The sequence below is a fragment of the Scyliorhinus torazame genome, chromosome 8 (genome assembly GCF_047496885.1).
Source record: "Scyliorhinus torazame isolate Kashiwa2021f chromosome 8, sScyTor2.1, whole genome shotgun sequence".
NCBI lineage: Eukaryota > Metazoa > Chordata > Chondrichthyes > Carcharhiniformes > Scyliorhinidae > Scyliorhinus > Scyliorhinus torazame.
In genome coordinates, this window is record NC_092714.1 from 38932238 (window position 1) to 38954856 (window position 22619).

The window sequence follows — 22619 nt, forward strand, 5'->3', positions numbered from 1 at the left end:
TCTTTAAATACATTAAAAACAAACGGGAGGCAAAAGTTGACATTGGGCCGCTCCAAAATGACGCTGGTAATTTTGTGATGGGAGACAAGGAAATAGCTGAGGAACTGAATAAGTACTTTGCGTCAGTCTTCACAGTAGAAGACATGAGTAATATCCCAACAATTCCGGAGAGTCAGGGGGCAGAGTTGAATATGGTAGCCATCACAAAGGAGAAAGTGCTAGAGAAACTAAGAGGTCTAAAAATTGATAAATCCCCGGGCCCAGATGGGCTACATCCTAGAGTTCTAAAGGAGAGAGCTGAAGAAATAGTGGCGGCATTAGTTATGATCTTTCAAAAGTCACTGGAGTCAGGGAAAGTCCCAGAGGATTGGAAAATCGCTGTTGTAACCCCCCTGTTCAAGAAGGGAACAAGGAAAAAGATGGAAAATTATAGGCCAATTAGCCTAACCTCGGTTGTTGGCAAGATTCTAGAATCCATTGTTAAGGATGAGGTTTCTAAATTCTTGGAAGTGCAGGGTCGGATTAGGACAAGTCAGCATGGATTTAGTAAGGGGAGGTCGTGCCTGACAAACCTATTAGAGTTCTTTGAAGAGATAACAAATAGGTTAGACCAAGAAGAGCCAATGGATGTTATCTATCTTGACTTCCAAAAGGCCTTTGATAAGGTGCCTCACGGGAGACTGCTGAGTAAAATAAGGGCCCATGGTATTCGAGGCAAGGTACTAACTTGAGGGCATTTAAAAGTTTATTGGATAAACATATGGATGATAATGGCATAGTGTAGGTTAGATGGCTTTTGTTTCGGTGCAACATCGTGGGCCGAAGGGCCTGTACTGCGCTGTATTGTTCTATGTTCTATGTTCTAACATGGATTGACGATTGGCTGTCAGGCAGAAGGCAGAGAGTTGGGATAAAAGGTTCTTTTTCGGAATGGCAACCGGTGACGAGTGGTGTCCCGCAGGGTTCAGTGTTGGGGCCACAGCGGTTCTCTTTATATATTAATGATCTAGATGATGGGACTGGGGGCATTCTGGCTAGGTTTGCCGATGATACAAAGATAGGTGGAGGGGCAGGTAGTATGGAGGAGGTGGGGAGGCTGCAGAAAGATTTAGACAGTTTAGGAGAGTGGTCCAAGAAATGGCTGATGAAATTCAACGTGGGCAAGTGCGAGGTCTTGCACTTTGGAAAAAAGAATAGAGGCATGGACTATTTTCTAAACGGTGACAAAATTCATAATGCTGAAGTGCAAAGGGACTTGGGAGTCCTAGTCCAGGATTCTCTAAAGGTAAACTTGCAGGTTGAGTCCGTAATTAAGAAAGCAAATGCAATGTTGTCATTCATCTCACGAGTCTTGGAATATAAAAGCAGGGATGTACTTCTGAAGCTTTATAAAGCATTAGTTAGGCCCCATTTAGAATACTGTGAGCAATATTGGGCCCCACACCTCAGGAAGGACATACTGGCGCTGGAGCGGGTCCAGCGGAGATTCACACGGATGATCCCAGGAATGGTAGGCCTAACATACGATGAACGTCTGAGGATCCTGGGATTATATTCATTGGAGTTTAGGAGGTTGAGGGGAGATCTAATAGAAACTTACAAGATAATGAATGGCTTAGATAGGGTGGATCTAGGGACGTTGTTTCCATTAGCAGGGGAGACTAGGACCCGGGGGCACAGCCTTAGAATAAAAGGGAGTCACTTTAGAACAGAGATGAGGAGAAATTTCTTCAGCCAGAGAGTGGTGGGTCTGTGGAACTCATTGCCACAGAGGGCGGTGGAGGCCGGGACGTTGAGTGTCTTTAAGACAGAAGTTGATAAATTCTTGATTTCTCGAGGAATTAAGGGCTATGGAGAGAGAGCGGGTAAATGGAGTTGAAATCAGCCATGATTGAATGGTGGAGTGGACTCGATGGGCCGAATGGCCTTACTTCCACTCCTATGTCTTATGGTCTTATGGGACAGGCAATTTATCGGCGGGACTTCGGCCCATCCTGGCTGGAGAATCGAGCGGGGGGCCCGCCAACCGGCGCGGCGCGATTCCCGCCCCCGCCGAATCTCCGGTGCCGGAGACTTCGGCAACCGGTGGGGGCGGGATTCACGCCAGCCCCCGGCGATTCTCCGACCCGGCGGGGGGTCGGAGAATGTCGCCCCAGAGCTGAATAGCTGCACTCACAGCCAGAAGGGGTATTAGTCTTTCTCTCTGTAATCTAAAAACTGTAAATTGATCCTTCGGTGATTTAAAACTAATAACTGCTCTCAGTAGTGACTTTAACCTGATGTGCTTCTGTTAAAGGTTTTGTTTTTCAGTCTTATGGATGTCAAAAGGAAAGCTTAAAGGATTACTTAGTGTTGTATGCAAATTAATGGTTGCTAAGATGTTCACTGTATGTTTTAAAAAGGTTAACTTGAGTTCATAGAATAAACATTGTTTTGCTTTAAAAAAGTACTTTTCCATTTCTGCTGTACCACACCTGTAGAGTGGGCCGTGTGCTCCCCATACCACAATCTATTAAAAGTTGTGGATCAGGTGAACTCCATGATACATTTTGGGGTTCTCTAAACCCTGGCCCATAACACTTGTCACTGAGGCAAACCCAAGACGATGATCTATAATTTCTGACCCACCAGGCATTTCTCCATCCCCAAGCCACAACCCGACCTGACCCAGTGCCCACCACCTCCACCCATCCTTCAATAGCCTGACCTGATACCCAGTGCCCCCCTCAACACCAAGGCCTTAACCAACATCCCTGCCTCCAAATCTGGCCTAACGTGACACATGTTCCCAAGGTCCAACCCAACACCCACCAAACACCTCCTCCAAGCCTTAACACCCCCCCCCCCCCAACCCCACAGGCCCAACCGATGCCATCCCTCCCAAGGCCCAGCCTGACCCAACACCTCTCCCCAATCCTATCCACTTACCGATATACGTGGCTTCTCCTTGGCTTGTCAAAGACTTTTAAACCTGCAGAACATTAAACCTACATAGCTTATAGCAGCTTGCGCTGTATGACTAGAGTCCTGCTCATCTATACTTGACTGGTGAATTGGGCAGCTAGGAATTTCAGAACCAATTACTATTTTGGGGCAGCAGTATACCTGCCTACCTACCCACCCATTAAATCACCTGCATTGAGGGGCAGCACGGTGGTTAACACTGCTGCCTATGGCGTTGAGGGCCCAAGTTCAGTCCCGGCCCCGGGTCACTGTCCGTGTGGAGTTTGCACAGTCTCCCCGTGTCTGCGTGGGTGTCACCCCCCACAACCCAAAGATGTGCAGTTAGGTGGGTTGGCCACGCTAATTCGCCCCTTAGTTGGACAAAAATTGGGTACTCAAAATTTAAAAGAAAAAAAAATGGCCTGCATAGCATCAGCAAATGGGACTGCTGCTGTCTGCCTCTCAACGTGTCCAACAAGGTCTAATCAAAAAACTACAGCACACCACAGTGACGAGTTAAACATTCTTTAATTTCAATTGTAAAACTAATTTCACATGCATAAAAATTAATGAAAGATACAAGTAAATTAAGAGATTACATTTTCTTCAAAATTCACACATCAAAATAGAAACAAGACATCAAAAATGTTTGTGCTGCTAACTGATATTTACAAAGTTACTTGCACATGTCAAGACGTTCATTGAAATATTGGGGGAGCATTGACAGCCTCGGTAGCACAATAGACACAGTGAATATTCTTCCGAGAGTGCTGAAACGTGATCTGGTCCTCTGTAAATTGCTCAGCAGTTTACTTGGCTTTACTTTTAGTTGTACCTTTAATTAATTTACAAATATTTGATAGTAAATTGATAACATAGGCTTTTGACAGCAGTCATCTTAAGGTATCTGTATGCAAATAAATAATTTAAGCAGTTCAGATGACCATAAAGTGCTAATCTCCATTCGCCTGGTTTATGACATTATATAATTCCTTTTCATTGTAGATTACAAATAAACTTGGGCAATTTGATCTTCATTTACCTGTTCTGCAAAAATGTAAAACCATATTGGAGACCTTTTCTGTTGGAAAGACCCAACAGAGTACAGTCCCACATAAGGCCCCAGGATTTATGCCATGACTATAAACTTCAATTTTCTTTAGTGGCAACAATAAATTACATCCGAAATCACGGCTCCCAATTAATGTGAAAGTTGCAATACTTATTGGAGCCAAGAAACAATTATCAGCTGAATGATTTTTGCTCCAAAACAAAAACATATGAGTGGAAACTCTTGCTTTATTTATGATAAGACACAAGCACCTCGAGAGTTGAACAGAATAATGCAACTGCAAAATGTAATTATTGTTTCAGACAGGGATATTAGAAAACCATTGCCATCACTGATGATGTTCCATTTGCCATGATCTATATACGAAACACTGGTTTGGCCTCAACTGGAGTATTGCAGTCTTCTTCTGGGCACCACGATTCAGGAAAGATATGAAGGCATTCGAGAGGGTGCATAAAAGATTTTTCTTCATTCTTTCATGGGACGTGGGCATTGCCGTCAGGGCCAGGATTTGTTGCCCATCCCCAATTTCCTTTGAACTGAGTGGCTTGCTTGACCATGTCAGAGGACAGTTAAGAATCAATCACATTGCTGTGGATCAGGAGTCACATGTAGGCCAGACCAGGTAAGGATGGCAGATTTCCTTGCCTAAAGGACATTAGTGAAGCAGGTGGGTTTTCACAAGAATAGTATCAGGGATGAGGGACTTCAGTTAATTAGAAAGATTAGTCAGCGAGGTACGGTAGCACAGTGGATAGCACTGTTGATTCACAGCTCCAGGGTCTCGTGTTCAATTCCTTGGGTCACTGTCTGTACGGAGTCTGCATGTTCTCCGTGTCTGCCTGGGTCTCCGGGTGCTCCGGTTTCTTCCCACAAGTCTTGAAAGTCGTGGGCCGGGATTCTCCCCCAACCGGCGGGCGGGCCGTACCGGTGCCAAAGAGCGGCGTGAACCACTCCGGCGTCGGGCCGTACCGGTGCCAAAGAGCGGCGTGAACCACTCCGGCGTCGGGCCGTACCGGTGCCAAAGAGCGGCGTGAACCACTCCGGCGTCGGGCTGTACCGGTGCCAAAGAGCGGCGTGAACCACTCCGGCGTCGGGCCGTACCGGTGCCAAAGAGCGGCGTGAACCACTCCGGCGTCGGGCCGTACCGGTGCCAAAGAGCGGCGTGAACCACTCCGGCGTCGGGCCGTACCGGTGCCAAAGAGCGGCGTGAACCACTCCGGCGTCGGGCCGTACCGGTGCCAAAGAGCGGCGTGAACCACTCTGGCGTCGGGCCGCCCGGAGGTTGCGGAATCCTCCGCACTTCCGGGGACTAAGCCGGCACTTAAGTGGTTGGCGCTGCGCCAACCGGTGCCGAAGGGCCTCCGCCGGCTGGTGCGAGTTGGCGCATGCGCAGGAGCGCCAGCGTGTTCTGGCGCATGCGCAGAACTGCTGGCGGGATCCCTGAGCATGCGCAGGGGGCTTCTGCTCCTCGCCGGCCATGGCGGAGCTTTACAGATGGCGGCGTGGAGGGAAAGAGTGCCCCCACGGCACAGGCCTGCCCGCAGATCGGTGGGTCCCGATCGTGGGCCAGGCCACCGAGGCCCCCCCCCCACCCCGAGGACTCCGCAGGCCGCCCTCAGAGCCAGGTCCCGCCAGCGGGACCGTCAGGGAACGGGCGGCCACTCGGCCTGGAGAATCGGCGGAGCGGGGTCACTGCCAATGGCCCCCAACCGGCGCGACGTGATCCCTGCCCCCACCAAAGAACCGGCGGCGTAAAAGTCGGCAGCCGGCGTCGGAGCGGGATTCACACCGTTCCCCCCACCCTGGGGATTCGGGTCGGAGAATCCCGCCCGTGGTGTTAGGTAATTTGGACATTCTGAATTCTCCCTCTGTGTACCCAAACAGGCGCCGGAATGTGGCGACTAGGGGCTTTTCACAGTAACTTATATGCAGTGTTAATGTCAGCCTACTTGTTACAATAAAGATCATTATTCTTAAGTTGGGACTGTCCTCCTTGGAGAAGAGATGGTTGAGAGGAGATCTGATAGAGATACTCAAAATTGTGAGCGGTCTGGATAGAGTAGATCGGGAAAAACTGTTCCCAGTGGTGGAAGAATTGAGTACCAGAGGACACAGCTTTAAGGTAATTGGCATGAAAAGCAATGCCCACACGAGTGGTTAGGATGAGGAATGCACTGCAAGGGAGCATGGTGGAAGCAGGTCCAATTGAAACTTTCAAAAGGGAATTAGATCACTTTCTGAAAAGGAAATATTTGCCGGGCTACGGGGAAAAAGCAGGAGAGTGGCACGAGGTGAATTGCTCCTTCAGAGGGCCACCAGATATGACGGGCCGGATGGCCTACTGTCCTATAACAATTCTATAATATCAGAGGACTAACTACATTGATGCTGTGCAATTAACTACCAGTAATGTCAGTCTTCATGATTAGATGCTTAATCCCCTGATCAAAAGAGTAAAACAAAGTCTTGTTCAGTTAGTGAAGACAATTACAAACGTGTCAGTTTTTTTTCCATATTAACACTTTTCTCATCTTTCCTATTTTTCCTGTCCCCTTGCTGCCACCATTTGGTGATATGCTTCCCACTTCAGTTGAGAAGCGAAGACAATCTGGCCCACAGGACTGGACCAAGTTGCTTTACAATTTACAGCGGTCAGGAGCTACAAATAGCACAATTCTCAGCACAGAATTGGGTCAATTGGCTGAATCTATCTATGCTGGTGTTTATATTCCACATAAGCTTCCTCCTACCACACTCCATCTAATCCTCTTGACAAATCGGCAGGAAATAACTTCATCCACCTATTAAAATATAGCTTTCTTAACTTTCCATGCAGCATACAATCTTCAGGCCCTAACACGTGAATGGCAAAAGCTCACTCTGGAATGGTAAACAACTAATACCTGAGGCAAAGATACAAGTTAAAGGCTGTGCTTTGTAATTATTACACCAAATAGACCACCTAAAATTGTAAACCTTTAAGCTGTATTGCGATTTCCCTCCCGTTTAACTGTGGCCGAGATTTTCTAGCCGCATTGTGGCGTGTCCTGCTGTGGAAGATTTGACGGCCCAGCCAATAGTTCCTTGACTTTCAGCAGGATCAGACAATCCTGGCAGCGGGCGGGGATGGAAAATCCTGCCCTGCGTTTCACAATAGAATTGTTGCGGGAAGGTTTTTCCCAGAACTGATTTGTGTGTTTGATTTAGAGAACACACTCGTAACGCTCCCATCCACCATGAGTGATCCAGCTCAAAGAACGTCACTTCCGCTCCCATCAAAATTGATTTTCTTGAAATCAGTTCAACAACACATTATTCGTTTTTGGAATTTTAGTAAATGTAACAACTACATAGATCCTCTTCCCCGCGTACATCTAAAATGGCTTGATAACGCATATTCAGTGCCAGTCACCATTAATACTTGTAATCCCCCACTTCAGTCAACTGAAATGAAAGCATGTTAAAAAAACACAGAGTGAAAGTGCTTATTGTTAAATTGTTCTTACTAATCTGGATAGAATCTCAGCCAAATTTAACATTGATCTGAAATGTAAAAAAGGCAGAGGAGTGGCTGCAGAACATGAAGCTATAACCGGTGTGCTTTGTAAACACCACATCGCAGACTATATAAAGTGTAACAGCAGTAAAATATCTCTCCAAAAATATTTTCCTTAATTATTAACTGCATATTGGGTCTCTTCACTTGCTTACATATAAATATAATATTCAAATGATCACACTCTTTTACACTGCTATGCAGTCAATCAAGAATTCATATCACAATGAAAACATAAAATGCTTGAAAATCTCAGCAGGTCTGGCAGCATCTGTGGGGAGAGAAACTGATTTGAGTCCATACTTCGGAGCTCTAAGGGAGGGTCATAAGGACTCGGTAATGGTAAACAACCAATACCTGAGGCAAAGAGAGAAACAGTTAATATTTCAACTCTGTATGAGCTCCTAAGTATGGACTCAAATCAGTTTCTCTCCCCACAGATGCTGCCAGACCTGCTGAGATTTTCAAGCATTTTATGTTTGTTATTTCCGATTTCCAGCATCTGCAGTACTTTCCTTTTAGTTTAGGAAAACTGTGTGTCAATTTAATAAAGTGAGATTTAAAAAAAATCAATCTCAGGATATGGGTATAGCCTGCAAAGCCCGTGTTTATTGTCCAGAACTGGTGGAGGGTTTGTTGGGCCATATCAGAGGGTATTCTGGAGGTAGGGTGTCACATTTAGGCTGAACAAAGACGAAGAACAAAGAAAAGTACAGCACAGGAACAGGCCCTTCGGCCCTCCAAGCCTGCGCCGACCATGCTGCCCGACTAAACTACAATCTTCTACACTTCCTGGGTCCGTATCCCTCTACTCCCATCCTATTCATGTATTTGCCAAGATGCCACTTAAACGTCACTATCGTAACTGCTTCCACCACCTCCTCCGGCAGCGAGTTCCAGGCACCACTACCCTCTGTGTAAAAAAAACTTGCCTCGTACAGGCAGCAGTTACTAATACTAGCCTCTTAACTCCAGGCTTATTTAGTAACTGAATTTATATTCCTTAGCTGCCAGGATGGGATCAGAATTCCCGCTCCAGATCATTAATCCAGGCCTTGGGTTACTGGTCTAGTAACATAAACAATATGTGACAGTCCCCTGAATATTCTGTGACACCTGAATCACAGGTTATTTGTTCTCTTTGCGACACGTTCACAGCATTAACCATGTTCCATGCGGAAACCAGGTTCTACCCCCACATGGAACAGAAAATCAGAGTGGAGTCATCTAGATTTACTGCTAGCTGAAACCAATATATCAATCTTGGCATGGGACTAGGGGGTCCAGCTTAAACTCTCCACCTAGGATATGGGAAGACCAGGGAGGGGATGTTGGAAAGTGAAACAAAGTTGTGAAGAAGAAATGTATTTGCCTGAGCCTGTTCACCGAGATAAGCACACCGTGGGCGTGACATTATGTTGAAAATCTCAATCGTGACAACCCCATACTATCATTATTGAAAATAAACAATTTAGTGAGAATTCCCCTCAGGAGATCTTTTGCTTGGTCACTCCTTTGGATAGATGTGGAAATGAGGCTTTGAATTTTGTGGAAGCTGTTGAACTCCTGCCTCCAGGGCTGAAAATGGGAGGCAATCCCGCATTGCCGAGCAGGGGACCCAGGACCACATTTTACCAACGGCAGCCAATTAAGTGGTTGCTGTCCTATTAAAGGCTCAATCAGAAGGCGGGCATGCTCAGTAGCATCACCGCTAATGGTCGCAACTGCTGGGGCTGCACCTGGCGGATAAAAGCGCATTGATGGCTGGCACCTGGAAAACAGGTATGTCGGGGGATGGGGTTCCCCCTGATTACAATCGGGGGGGGAAGAGAGCGGGGATTCACTGAGGGCAATTCACGTGGGGAACTTTCCGCCACTTCCTCTGTGGGCCAGAACGCCCTAACATACAGCACTCCCACCCCAGAACCCACAGGGACTCTGCCAGACTTTACATTAACTGGGGTGGTGTTCTCACCTTAACTACAATGCTATTTACCAGTCCCCTGTCTAGCAGGGGGATCTTCTTTTAAGTATTCCTCTCCAGCACAAAAGACCCAATTATTTAAATTTTCCACTTAATTTGAGTTTCCCTCAGTCGTCCCATCGTTCAGAACATTAGCAAACTAAACGTATTTACATTTTTCGGTTAATTCCTAAATGTTCTTTGCTGGGCAGTGAAAATAATGTCGATTACAGAGATACTCAGTTTTTTTCTCTTTACTGAAAGGGAGTGCATCAGTACTTAGTATATCGCTCAGGAGGCAGAGGGGAGATATTAATATTGGACCACCAAATCCACGCGGTCTTTTAATTCCTATGTCCTAGATGCATCTTCTAGACTCTGTGGAGTTTGATGGGAAGAATTTTCCGTACTATTGGAATAATGTCCAGAATCAACACTTGATTGACTGCTTTGCACATCATCCTCTTCATTAAGGGTCTTCCCATCCGGCTTGGTTGTGGCTTTGTCTGGCTTTGAGCCATCAGTTTTAGTCGAATTTAATGGCACTGAATTAATTTCTGACTGGGATACGATGGAGAGCTTGTCCCAATGTTCTTCATGCAGTTCTTCTTTATTCAGAGTTTCAAAGAGTGGTTGCTGGAATGGTTCAGTCAAGTACTGAAAAATGGAAAATGCAACAATTAATATTTGTTTGAACTGACCTACTGACAATTTTAACTGAAAATGCTAAACTCATTCATCTATCTCGAAGGTCAGAACCCAAACGACAGGGGGTTGCAAGACATTAGAGGTAGCAGCCCAGCTCCAGGTGGTATATGCTAAATTAATGTTCTTTTGGTCCCACGAAGCTTTAAACCCTCCCCTCCAAAAAAATTAAGTCCCCCCCATTAAGATTTTATTTGTTGTTTTGTGTTGACCCAATCAGCAGCCCATACACGCATGATTTGTTATTTTGTCTCCTGAATCACTCGCGACAGTAATCACTCAACTGTAAGATCTTCTAGCAGCACTGAAGGATTAATCAATGAGATAAAAGGATCACCATACCTCTCTGATGTGAACTGGGAGACTGTAGGAAGGATACATTAGGTACTTGATGGCTCGGCGTGCATAGATCACAAAGAAGAAACAGCCCAACGTAACCACTAAAACGGCAACCAATGTTATGAAAAGGACCTCGGCTGCTGCCAAAGCTCTTCTCTTAGCTGTAGACAAAAGAAAAAACATGATCTGACGTTATGTGGATGAGCAACGCAAGACACCTGCACTGCACAACGCTGCATGTGCCACCTGGAGCTGGGCTGCCAACTCTAATGCCTTGTAACTCTCTGCAATTTGAGTTCTGACCTCAAGAGGTAGATAAATGAAGTCAGGATTACCTCAGAGTTTCTCCCGTCTGCACAGCCATCAGCCCAGAGTTATTGCAAGATCTTTTTAAATCAGAGACATTGCTAATTCACTTGTTCAATGAATGCGCAGCTTCATCGCTGGTGGTCCTGTCTTCAGCTACTGGGACCCTAAAGCTCTGGAATTTCCTCTTTCAACCTCTTTGCCTCTCTATCAAGCTTTTGGTCGTCTAGTCTAACATTCCTCATGTGGTTCATTGTCAAAATATATTTGATGATGCTGTGAAGCACCTTGGGGACATTTTACCATGTTAAAGCTGCTACGTAAATGCAAGCAGCTGTTGCTGTGCTTTATAACACGAGGATTAAGAGGCAACAACAGGGGGCGGCACGGTGGCGCAGTGGTTCGCAGGTTCGATCCCGGCTCTGGGTCACTGTCCGTGTGGGGTTTGCACATCCTCCCAGTGTTTGCATGGGTTTCGCCCCCACAACCCAAAGATGTGCAGGCTAGGTGGATTGGCCACACTAAATTGCCCCTTAATTGGAAAAAATGAATTGGGTACTCTAAATTTATTTTAAAAAGAGGCTAAACAGCATCAACAAAGCATAGTGGAGATATGCAAAACATTGCGATTTTCATTCTCACCATGTCACCTCATACAATTTGAGGCTTTGCAGCGGAGTATATTTGCACTCCAGCAGGAATGTAATTCTGGCAATAGAAACAACTTGCATTTATATATTAAAATTATGAAAATATAACTAAGAGTGCATGTAAAAATCTTACCATCAGCAGTGACATATTCACAAGTGATTGTACTGAACTGTCCTTGCTTAGAGCTCTCCTCAGAATAGGCCTGTACTTTCAAGCAGTAGTTGGTCCATGGTTGGAGATTGAGCAAAACAGTTGATGAAGTGGCAGATTTATTTTGCATCTGGAGGAAGATGGGCACAAGTCAATTGGTTTGTGTTTCTTTAACTGTTGGTTTGCGTAATAAAAAAATAGCTGCTAGGTTAGCACGACATTGCTGCACAAAATTAAAACCCATCACCATTCCTTCAATAGAATCATTCCATTCTAATATGTAATGGCAGACCCAAGGAAATACAATTTGATATGGCTAAAGGTTAAAATATTGAAAAATGAAGTGCCAGTGTAGCCACTTAAAATGGCCAACTCCCGATTCAAAATGGCGAATGGCAAAGGCTGATGGGAAAGTCAGCCAACAGGACAAAACGAGCAGCTGCAGTTTGGCTGTGTATTTACCTCTGGAAAGGCCAGACAAGATCGATACCAGCAACCATCAGCATAACAAAACACCAGCCACCTGCATACTAATGAGCAATCCCCGGGAACAATAAGCATCATTTAGACACACAAAGCAAAACCAGACTCTTCGGCGCCAGCAGAAGCCTACACAAAAGGAGGTGAACGACCACCTCAAGACCGCCCATCGATCAGGGAACCGCTCCAGCATTGGAGAAAATCGAACCAAGTGATTGGGACAAAGTCCAATCACTTGGGACCAGGTACAGGGTCCGCCCCGAAAGGTGGGAAGCCCCTGGGGACTATAAGAATTGAGCCCCAAGTTCAAGGCACTCTCTCTTCCAGCTCTCGTCACTCTTCAGCAGCCGATCGAACCTGTAAGTCTTACTTCAACGCTCGCTACGAGATAGGTGCTCCTAGCTATCCAATCTGTACCAACTTCGAATCCTGCAGGCTCAGAACCCGAACGAAAGGCCATTTGTTTCCCTGACCTGGTGGGCCAGTTCCAAGTTAAGTATAGGCCTGTTAGTTGTAGAAGTAGCTTAGACGTAGAATTTATGCATGAGTAGTGATTGCTGTGTATAATAAATGTGCTTTGATTTAAATCTGACTAATCGGTGTATTGGATTATTGATCATTATTCGGACTTGAACCACGTGGCTGTATCATAAAGATACCTGGCGACTCAAGAGCAAAGGTGATAAAACAGAGCAATTAAACTAAGGCAAAATCAGCAACACCAGCATCTTTTCACAGTAACTTCATTGCAGTGTTAATGTAAGCCTACTTGTGACAATAAAGATTATTATTATTTTGTTTGTCAACATTGTCAAAGTTGCTAAACGTGAAGCTGGCAAAGACCTGGAGATACCGGAAGGCTTGGCACTTAGCATGTCCTCAAGTCATTGTAGAGCAGCGACGCCAAACTATGTAGTCAAATTAGCAGAGTACAAATTGGAGGAAATCATTCAAAAATTGCTCTGGTGAGATTGCAGCTCAAAAACTGTTTTCCGTATCGGTCACCAAAATTCAAATGAGACATTGATGAGCTGAAGGATGGGCAGAGGAAAGCCATGAGGTGTATCTCTAGCGTCAGAGAACTGAATTCATTGGAACAACTGGAGAAACCGGGGCTTTTCGTTCTTGAAAGGCTCAGAGGGAGTATAATAGAGGTATGTGATCATAGACCACATGGGAAAGGTAAACCTGGAACAATATTACAAGTTAAACCATGGCAGGAAGGTGTGGAAAGCATAGTTTGAAAGCGGTAAAGGCTGTACTAACGCCAGGAAATTCTTCACACAAATGTTGATCAACCTATGGAATATAGGGCATTGCTGTAAAAAACAAAACCCTGGAATAATTTACGAAACAGCTAGATTCAGGGCGGCACGGTAGCGCAGTGGTTAGTACTGCTGCCTCACGGCGCCGAGGTTTCAGGTTCAATCCCGGCCCTAGGTTACTGTCTGTGTGGAGTTTGCACATTCTCCCCGTGTTTGCTTGGGTCTCACCCCACAATCCAAAACATGTGCATCCTGGGTGGATTAGCCACTCTAAACTGCCCCTTAATTGGGGGGAAAAAAAGAATTGGATACTCTAAATTTATAAAAAGAATTGTTAACAAAAAATAAAAGAAAACAACTAGATTCAGTGACAGGCTACATTAGGTTTGTTCTGGACAGTAAACTAGCATGGATCAAATGCCCTGTTAAAAAAAATAAATACAGTGATTTTCACGACCATAAGATGCCTCAAAGTACTTTGAAGTACATTTGAAGTGTAGTCACTGTTACGGTGTAGGAAATACAACAGCCAATTTGCACTCAAGAAGCTCCTTCAAATAGCAATGCGATAATGCAGATCCATTTGTTTTCAGATCTGCTGAGGGTTAAATATTGGCGGGGATATCTACTCTTCATTGAAATAACGGAATGGGATTTTTACATTTTTTACTTTTGCATCCTCGATGGGGCCTCAATTTAATGTCTCACCTGAAAGACACCTGTCTTATTGGTGCACTGGAGTATCAGGCACATTATTGAATGCCCTTCGAAGGTTCAAAAAAATTACATCCATTGATTCCCCTTGCTGGTTGAACCCTGAAAATCTCTTAACAGATTTATCACCAAATTTCTCTTTCATAAAATTGTGGTGACTCTGCCTAATTATATTGTGATTTTTTAAAAAGTGCTTTCGGCAGCACAGTAGCACAAGTGGCTAGTACTGTGGCTTCACAGCGCCAGGGACCCAGTTTCGATCTCCCGCTGGGTCACTGTCTGTGCGGAGTCTGCACATCCTCCCTGTGTCTGCGTGGATTTCCTCCAGGTGCTCCAGTTTTCTCCCACAGTCCAAAGACGTGCCGGTTAGGCAGACTGGCCAAGATAAATTGCCCTTAGTGACTGGGTTATGGGGATAGGCTGGAAGTGAGGACTTAAGTGGGTCGGTGCAGACTCGATGGGCCGAATGACCTCCTTCTACACTGTATGTTCTATGTTTTAGGGCTTAATTTGATACTTTCCAATAAATGGGAGACTATTCTAGGATCTAGGAAATTCTGGACGATGCAGCCACTATCTCTTTTGTTGCCTCTTATAAAACCCGAGACCTACAGGACTTGTCACCTTATAGTCCCATTAATTCCTGCAGTATATTTTCTTCACAAATGCTAATTATTTTAATTCTTCAACCTCATTAAATCCTTGCTTCCCCACAACTTCCAGTATGTTTTTTTCTGTGAAGCCAGATACAAACTATTTATCTCTGCCATTTCCTCATTCCCCATTATAAATTCTCCAGTCTTTGCCGTTTTAGCAGAAGATGTTACGATCTGTATTTATCTCAAATTCTAATTTCTTCCTCTTTTATCAATTTTCTGGTCATCCTTTGCTGATTTCTAAAACCGTCCCAATCCTCAGACTTGCTCTTTTTGGTAAGCATCTTTAATCAAATATTGTTGTTAACTTCTCTAGGTAGCTGTGGCTGAACTACCTTTCTTGTAGAAATGTTATTGCTTATTGGAATGTTTGTTGGCTAAAAATTGCAAATGATTTATTTAATCTTTGACTGTCACTGGGTCAAAATATTGGAAACCCTTTACTAACAGCACCCTGGGCGTACCTACACAACATGGACTTGAATGATTCAAGAAGGAATCTCTGCATCAACTTCTCAAGGGCACTTCGGGATGGACAATAAAAATACTGGCCTATCCAATGACACCCAAGTGTCATGAAAGAAGAAGAGAAAAATGTTTGCCATTGGTCATCTACCATCATAACATTGAATCTAATTTACGAATGTACCTCAGCCAACTCGCCCCTTGCACCTACACAATTGGTTTTGTTTAAATTTAAGAAGCTAGGTTCGGAAGTCAGACAAGTCCGTGAGGGAGAAAGTCAAAGATGACTATATAGGTAGGATGAGATGAAGAAGGTGGAAGCAGGCTAATATGTAGCATAGAAGTGGGTTGGGTTGAAGGGCCTGTTTCTATGTAAAATTCTGTATAATTCTATGAATCAATATCTCTCTCCAACAGTCACAAAGAAACACTCTAAAAATAACTTACCTTTGTAGTTCCTTCTTCATTCTTTACCCAATAAATCACATGGTAAGCGAGATCCGCATAATTGTTACGCAGGGAAAGTCCATCTTCAGCGACTGGATCCCCAATGGTGACGTGCAGTTCACCTCCCTGTGACAACACTTCAACTTTTGGAGGCCCAATCACAGCTAAGGTTTAAAAAGAGAGCTTGAGTTTCAGCAACATTCAGGGCACAATGTGTACTGTGCTAACAAAATGCTCAATTTTCATTTGAAAGATCGAGTATAAAGTTTTGTTGCTTCCTTTTCCCTGGGCGTCATTCTCCGACCCCCCGTCGGGTCGGAGAATGGCCGTTGGCCGCCGTGAATCCCGCCCCCGCCGAAGTCTCCGCTCCCGGAGATTGGGCGGGGGCGGGAATCCAGCCGCGCCGGTTGGCGGGACCCCCCGCTGGATTCTCCGGCCCGGCTGGGCCGAAGTCCCGCCCAGGAATTGCCTGTCCCGCCGGCGTAAATCAAACCTGGTATTTACCGGCGGGACCAGGCGGCGTGGGCGGGCTCCGGGGTCCTGGGGGGGGCCGCGGGGCGATCTGACCCCGGGGGGTGCCCCCACGGTGGCCTGGCCCGCGATCGGGGCCCACCGATCCGCGGGGGGGCCTGTGCCGTGGTGGCACTCTTTCCCTTCCGCCTCCGCTACGGCCTCCACCATGGCGGAGGCAGAAGAGACTCTCCCCACTGCGCATGCGTGGGAAACTGACAGCGGCCGCTGACGCTCCCGCGCATGCGCTGGGAAACTGACAGCGGCCGCTGACGCTCCCGCGCATGCGCCGCATTTCCGCGCCAGCTGGCGGGGAAACAAACGCCATTTCCGCCAGCTGGCGGGGCGGAAATCCCTCCGGCGTCGGCCTAGCCCCTCAATGTTGGGGCTAGGCCGCCAAAGATGCGGAGCCTTCCGCACCTTTGGGCCGGCGCGATGCCCGTCTGATTGGCGCCGGCTTTGGCGCCAGTCGGCGGACATCCCGCCGTTGGGGGAGAATTTTGCCCCATATTCCTCTCTATTTTGGCCTCCTCTCCTGAAGGTACTGATTCATTTAAGGACATGGTTGCAATGGTATAGTCAGCTCTCCAGTACCCCAGTAAAGTAGCCAAACGTCATGTGAAAGGTGAGCGTCAGCAGACTATTTGTTTATATCCAACATCTTTGCCGCATAGTTTACAGATGAAGCTATCGGGATAGAGATTTGGAGCCTGAATCCAGGCCTTTGAGACTAATGATGTGGCGATGCCGGCGTTGGACTGGGGTGAGCACAGTAAGAAGTCTTAGAACACCAGGTTAAAGTCCAACAGGTTTATATCAAATCATTAGCTTTCAGAGCACTGCTCCTTCCTCAGGTGAATGAGTTTGAGGGTTGAGGGAATGAGTTGAATGGGTTTGAGAATAATGGTAGCACTCTAATGCTGCGCTGGTAGAGATCAGCTAACTCAGCAGGGAAGTTTCATACTGACAACCACATGGAGACAGGTGCCATGTACATGAAGGGAAGGCAGTGTGGTGCAGTGGTATTGTCACTGGACTAATAATCCAGAGACCCAGGATAATGCTCAGGGGACACGGGCTCGAATTCCACCACAGCAGATAAAAATCTGGAATTAAAAGGCCCCTGAAACTATTGTCAGGAAATCTGCCGTCCTTACCTGGTCTGGCCTACATGTGACTCCAGACACACAGCAAGTGATTTATTCTTAAATGCCCTCTGAAGTGGACTAGCATGCCAATTAAGGATGGGCAATAAATGCTGGCCCAGTCAGCGATGCCCACATATCCCACAAATGAATATTAAAAAAATTAGGTTTACAGTGTGCAGATACCGCCTACTTTGAGCAGTTCGTCCTCCAACATTATCAGGCAAAATGGACATGTACCAAATCAGACCATCTGGAATTGGACCAGGAATAGTTTCTGTGGCTCCAACGACTGAAATGACCATTTCTGATGTTTAAGTTTTCTTTCCTTTGTTAATAAATGTTTTAATTTAATATTTAAAATCTCCAAAAGAATCACCTGAATTTGTGGCTTCTGAGTTCAGTACACATAACTTCTTGTGGTAAAAACAAAAAAGACAAGAGTTGTGGTAGCTTGCCAAGTTTCCCTTTGGGATTTGGTTTGAGCAGCACTCACCACCTTCCTGATCATAACACTACCATTGTTGTGAAGTGGCGGGGAAAATCCAACGTTGTGCCCATTTGTAGCCGATTTTAAGTAACCAGCAAACAGGCTCAATCATTCACTTCACTTTTTATGGTTCATTGGGTTGTGGTTTATGTCCCATTCCAGAACATGAGCTCAAAATCTAAGCTGAGAATCCAATGCAGTACTAAAGGAGTGCTGCACTTTTGTAGGTACCAGATTACAGGTCAGATGTTAAATCTTTCTGCCTCTTGGGTAGTTGTAAAAAATGCCATGGTATTGTTCTAAGAAGAGCGGGGAGATTTCCCTGGTGACTTGGCCAATATATATGCCTTAATGAACACTAAATCAGATTATCTCGTCATTATCACCCGGCTAACTGTGCGAGGTTGCTGTGTGCAAATTGGCTGCTGCATTTCCCACATAACAGCGGTGGCAACATTTCCAAAATCCTTCATTAGCGTAAAGTCACCCTGAGATCATAAAAGGCACTGTGTAAATGCCTGCCTTTCTTTACTTATATAATCAATGATTACCCCAGTTTTGCGGATCCAATCAAATGCCTGCCAGAAAAAATCAGCTAAATGTTTGAATATGTAGTTTAAGGGCATGGCAGGTGGAAGTACTCAAGAAAACAGCCCCAAAATATGCAAAGTTCTTACTGTCTTTATATGGAGAAAATGGCTCTGCTTCAACCCAGCGTGACATTGCACTTCCACGTTCTGCCCTCACTCTTAGGTAATATGTTGCATAAAAAGCGAGACTGTCAAACAAATCACATTCCGTCTCAGTGAGATCCGTACAGTTCGATGCTTCTGCCCAACTGCCATTGATTGATCTTTCGAACTGTCTGGAGAAAGTAAAAGATTGTATTAAGAAGATTGCCTAACAAGGTGATGCTGTGACAAGGCACTCTATGACGAAGGGGTACCTAATCTTCTGTAGAAAGCAGCTGTATCATGGTTCATATGTTACGGCATTTCAAATGCATTAATGTAAGCCTACTGGTGACAATAATAAAGATGATTATTATTTCCAAGCATTTGCCAATACTCTGCTACTGATGCCCATAGCACATTACAGCCTTGGGCCAAATATGGACAGAAGAACTGAATTCTAGAGGTGAGGTGATGATTCCACAGAGTCTGGTCCCATTCACCACTCATGACCTCGACCACCTAGAGGAACAAGGGCTGCAGGTGCATGGGAGTTCTGCTCCAAGTCACATGCATTCCTGACTTGGATATATAAACTTTATCATTGCTGGGTCAAAATTCTGAAACTCCCGAAAAAAAACTATGGGAGTACCTCTACCACACAAAATGCAGAGGCTCACCAATCCCTTCGCTAGACTAATTAGGGATGGGCAATAATTGCTGACCATGCTAGCAATGCTGATATTCTGTGAGAACAATTTTAGAAGTAAAATTGGCAAAACTTTGGCAATTCGATTTCAATACAGGTACGTGTGAGGTCATCACTTTGCAACAAAAAATGATAAAAAGTTCTTTCTAATGGGTGAAATCTAGAAATAGCAGAAGTCCCAAGACACTTAAGTGTCCATGCGAATAGATCATTAAAATGCCATGGACAGGGAGAGACATGAAGGGCTCGATTCTCCGGCACTCAAGGGAGAGCACAACGCGGCTGGAGAAACTCGAAGTCAGAATCCCGCCCCAAATGGGCGGGACTGAATGATGCTCGTGTTAGTAGGTCTTAAACCTACTTACGACCTGGCAGAACGGCAGCCGGAAGGTCTCCCGGGTCATCGAAGATCCCCGAGTGGTTAAGGTAAGTGCATGGTGGCTCCCTGGCCCTGCCTCGGAACGTGGGCACCTTGGCACTGCCAAGATGTCACCTTGGCACTGCCAAACCAGCCTGGGTGCCAGTGCATGGGTGCCTGAATGCCAGGGTGGCACTGCCAAGGGTTGGGAGCGAGGGGGGCCATGCCCATGAAATGAGAGTGGAGAGGAGTTTGAAGGGAGGGGGAGTGCAGGGCAGGTAAGTAGCGGTCTCTGGCAGGTTGGAGGGGAGATGGGTGGGGGTCCTAGAAGGGAGGGGGCGCTGACTAAGGGGCCCAGGGACCCCATGGCGGGGTGTCCTCACTTGGGGCGGTGTGGGGTAGTGTCCATGTGTGTGGAGGGTGACATTGCACATGAGTGGGGCGTGTGGGGGACCCACAAGCTCACTTAGACATCAGGGCACCCTTTCAAAATCGTGGCCCAATCTCTCAGTTTAGCTCTCCAATGCTAAAACCAATTCTAAATGTGGGCTTAACCAGTGAGAAACTCCCCAGGGCCCAAAAAAGTGACAGATTTTCACTGAATAACAGTGGGGAACTCCCTGAAAAACCAACCACAAATTAACGTAGAAATTTTGGGGAGAATCGTGCCCGAAGACTAACAAAATGCTGGGCTTTGTATCTGGAGAACTAGAATTCAAGAGGAACAAGCTATGCCGCAGTTGGGACCTAGTTAGACCAAGCCTGCAGTACTGTTAGAGTGAGCACAATGCAGATTCACCGGAACAATGCCGGGACTCCAAACGTTATCTTATGAGGAGAGATTGCGAAGACAGCATTTCCTGAAACTTACAGGGTTAAGAGATAACCCGGTTGAAGTTTTCTAGATAATAAGGGGAACTAATAGGATCGATAGGGAGAAAGTATTTCTGTTGGTTGGGAAGTCTAGCACTATGGGTTATGGTGTAAAAAAATAGATCCAGATTTTTCAAGGCTGACATTAGGAAACAATTCTACATGTGAAGGGTGGCAGAGAAAATCAAGACTCTCTTTCACACATGGCAACTGATGCTAGGCCAATTGTTAATTTAAACTGGAGATGGATCAATTTTTGTTAATCGATGATATTAAAGGGCATGGGACCGAGGCAGTGCAGAATCTTCCAAACTGATTGCATGGTCTTCAGACCTCGGCTTGTGTGGCTCTGTGAGTGGTTGCTGAGAGTTGTAAGACATTGACTTCTTTCCCTCCTACAGAGGAAGTACAAAGTGGAATCTTGGGCGTTAGAGAAGGTGCAAAGAAGATCAGCCATAGTCACAGTGTATGGCCGAGCAGGCTCAAGGGGCTAAATGCCTACTTCTGTTCCGATGTAAAATGACTTCTGGGACTCCAAGTCTCCCCGTAGTTTCTAGTGCAAAAGGTACGGGAAGAAGTGGCTGAAAGCAAGTAGAATTAGTTGTCCATCTATGTAGTGCTTGAAGAGTTGAGAAATGGGTGCAAAGCATTGCTACACCACACTTCAATATTACTGACCACTACTGAACATTTGCCATTTTTGTTAAATTAACTTGAATAGCATTATCCAGCATGAAATTCAAGTCCATTCTCTTACCCTTGGAACTGGACGGAATAGGTGACCGGGCCGAGTTGATAAACATCTGGATCCCATTTGACCAAATGTTTCATATTGAAAGAACCAATTGTCACATATTTTGGTGCAGCCACTACACAAACAGAAAGAAAGTTATTTGTTTGAGAAAGTAAGAATATACATTTTTAAATGTTAAAAATATAATCAACATTTAGAGTTGTATTAAATGTCATGGTGTATTGCAAAGTAACTTGAATTGAAATAAATGTGTCCAATCCTAGATGCAACCAGTCCATTACTTGTTCAGTTTGAGAAATGCCATGCATACATCATTTCAAAACAGTGTAGGATTGCACCACAGTTAGGAAATGCAATTTGTCACAAGGTTCCTTCCCTTGTTGGAAATAAACATGAGATTAGATTTTCCGAACAGCAAAGTTAACTATGGTTCTTTGAGAGGTGGTGAGCTGCGCTGAATCCAGTCCATTGGTGAGTCAGGGGTCTCCCCAGGTGCCAGATTGGCGGGCCCTGGTGAGGTGGGGAGGGGAGGTCCAGAGGACCAATGGATAGCTAAAGTTACACCCAGATGTAAGAAGTGAGATAATACATGTCCGATGAACTACAGACCAGTCAACTTGACACCGGTGGTAGGAAAAATAAGGGAATCCCATCTATAGAAGAAAACAAAGTAACATTTGGAAAGCAAAAAACATTATGAATAATCAGTGTGGATTTCAAAGGAGAGGTTTTGTTTGGCCAACCTCACTGGATTCTAAAGAGCAAATAGACAAGGGCATTTCGGTAGATGTAATTTATTCAATTTCCAAAAAGCCTTCAATTAGGTGTCACATAATAGGCTAACAAATGAGATCAAAACAAACAGAGGTAAGACACAAGTAGCAGAATGGATAGCGAGCCGGCTGCAAAACAGAAAGCAGTGAGTAGGAGCAAAGGGGAGCTAATCAGAGTGGCAGAGGGGGACAGTGAAGTCCTACAAGAATTAGTGCTGCGACCACTTTTGTTAACAATTCATATCAACTACTTAGACTTATAAATTAAAAATATACGGCGGAATTCTCCGTCCCAGGGTGCCCGGAATGCGTTCCTCAATGGTACGGAGAATCGGGCATTGGGGGAAAATCGGCATCAACGCCATGCAATGCTCCAAACCCTGCTGGTGGCAGGAACAGGGTCCACGCCACATGCCAGCTGAAGCATGTAAATAATGCAAATACGTCTTAATGGCCCATTTTCAAGTATTTTGTGGGCCCAGCACCCTAAGCTCCGGCAATCACATGGGTGCAGATCACTTGTGGTCTCTACAAGCGTGGCCTTGGTGTGGTGGGTCCCCCTATTACAGGGGTCCCTGTGGGGAGGTCTCCCGTTACAGGGGTCCTTTTGGGGGGTCTCCC

General features: G+C 45.6%; 1 protein-coding gene across 2 annotated transcripts in view; it reads right to left on the reverse strand.

The window, feature by feature from the left end:
• Window positions 1–3452: 3452 nt before the first annotated feature.
• The window catches only part of LOC140427765 (interleukin-10 receptor subunit beta-like), a 68231-nt gene continuing 49064 nt past the window's right edge, over window positions 3453–22619 (reverse strand). For both annotated transcript variants that reach the window (XM_072513398.1, XM_072513397.1), the window contains exons 4-9: window positions 21229–21340; window positions 18538–18725; window positions 15716–15879; window positions 11671–11818; window positions 10585–10742; window positions 3453–10194 (exon numbers count right to left, since the gene is read on the reverse strand). In XM_072513398.1, the coding sequence (XP_072369499.1) occupies window positions 9889–10194; window positions 10585–10742; window positions 11671–11818; window positions 15716–15879; window positions 18538–18725; window positions 21229–21340 (1076 nt within the window). In that variant the 3' untranslated portion in view covers window positions 3453–9888. The remainder of the gene's footprint in view (window positions 10195–10584; window positions 10743–11670; window positions 11819–15715; window positions 15880–18537; window positions 18726–21228; window positions 21341–22619) is intronic.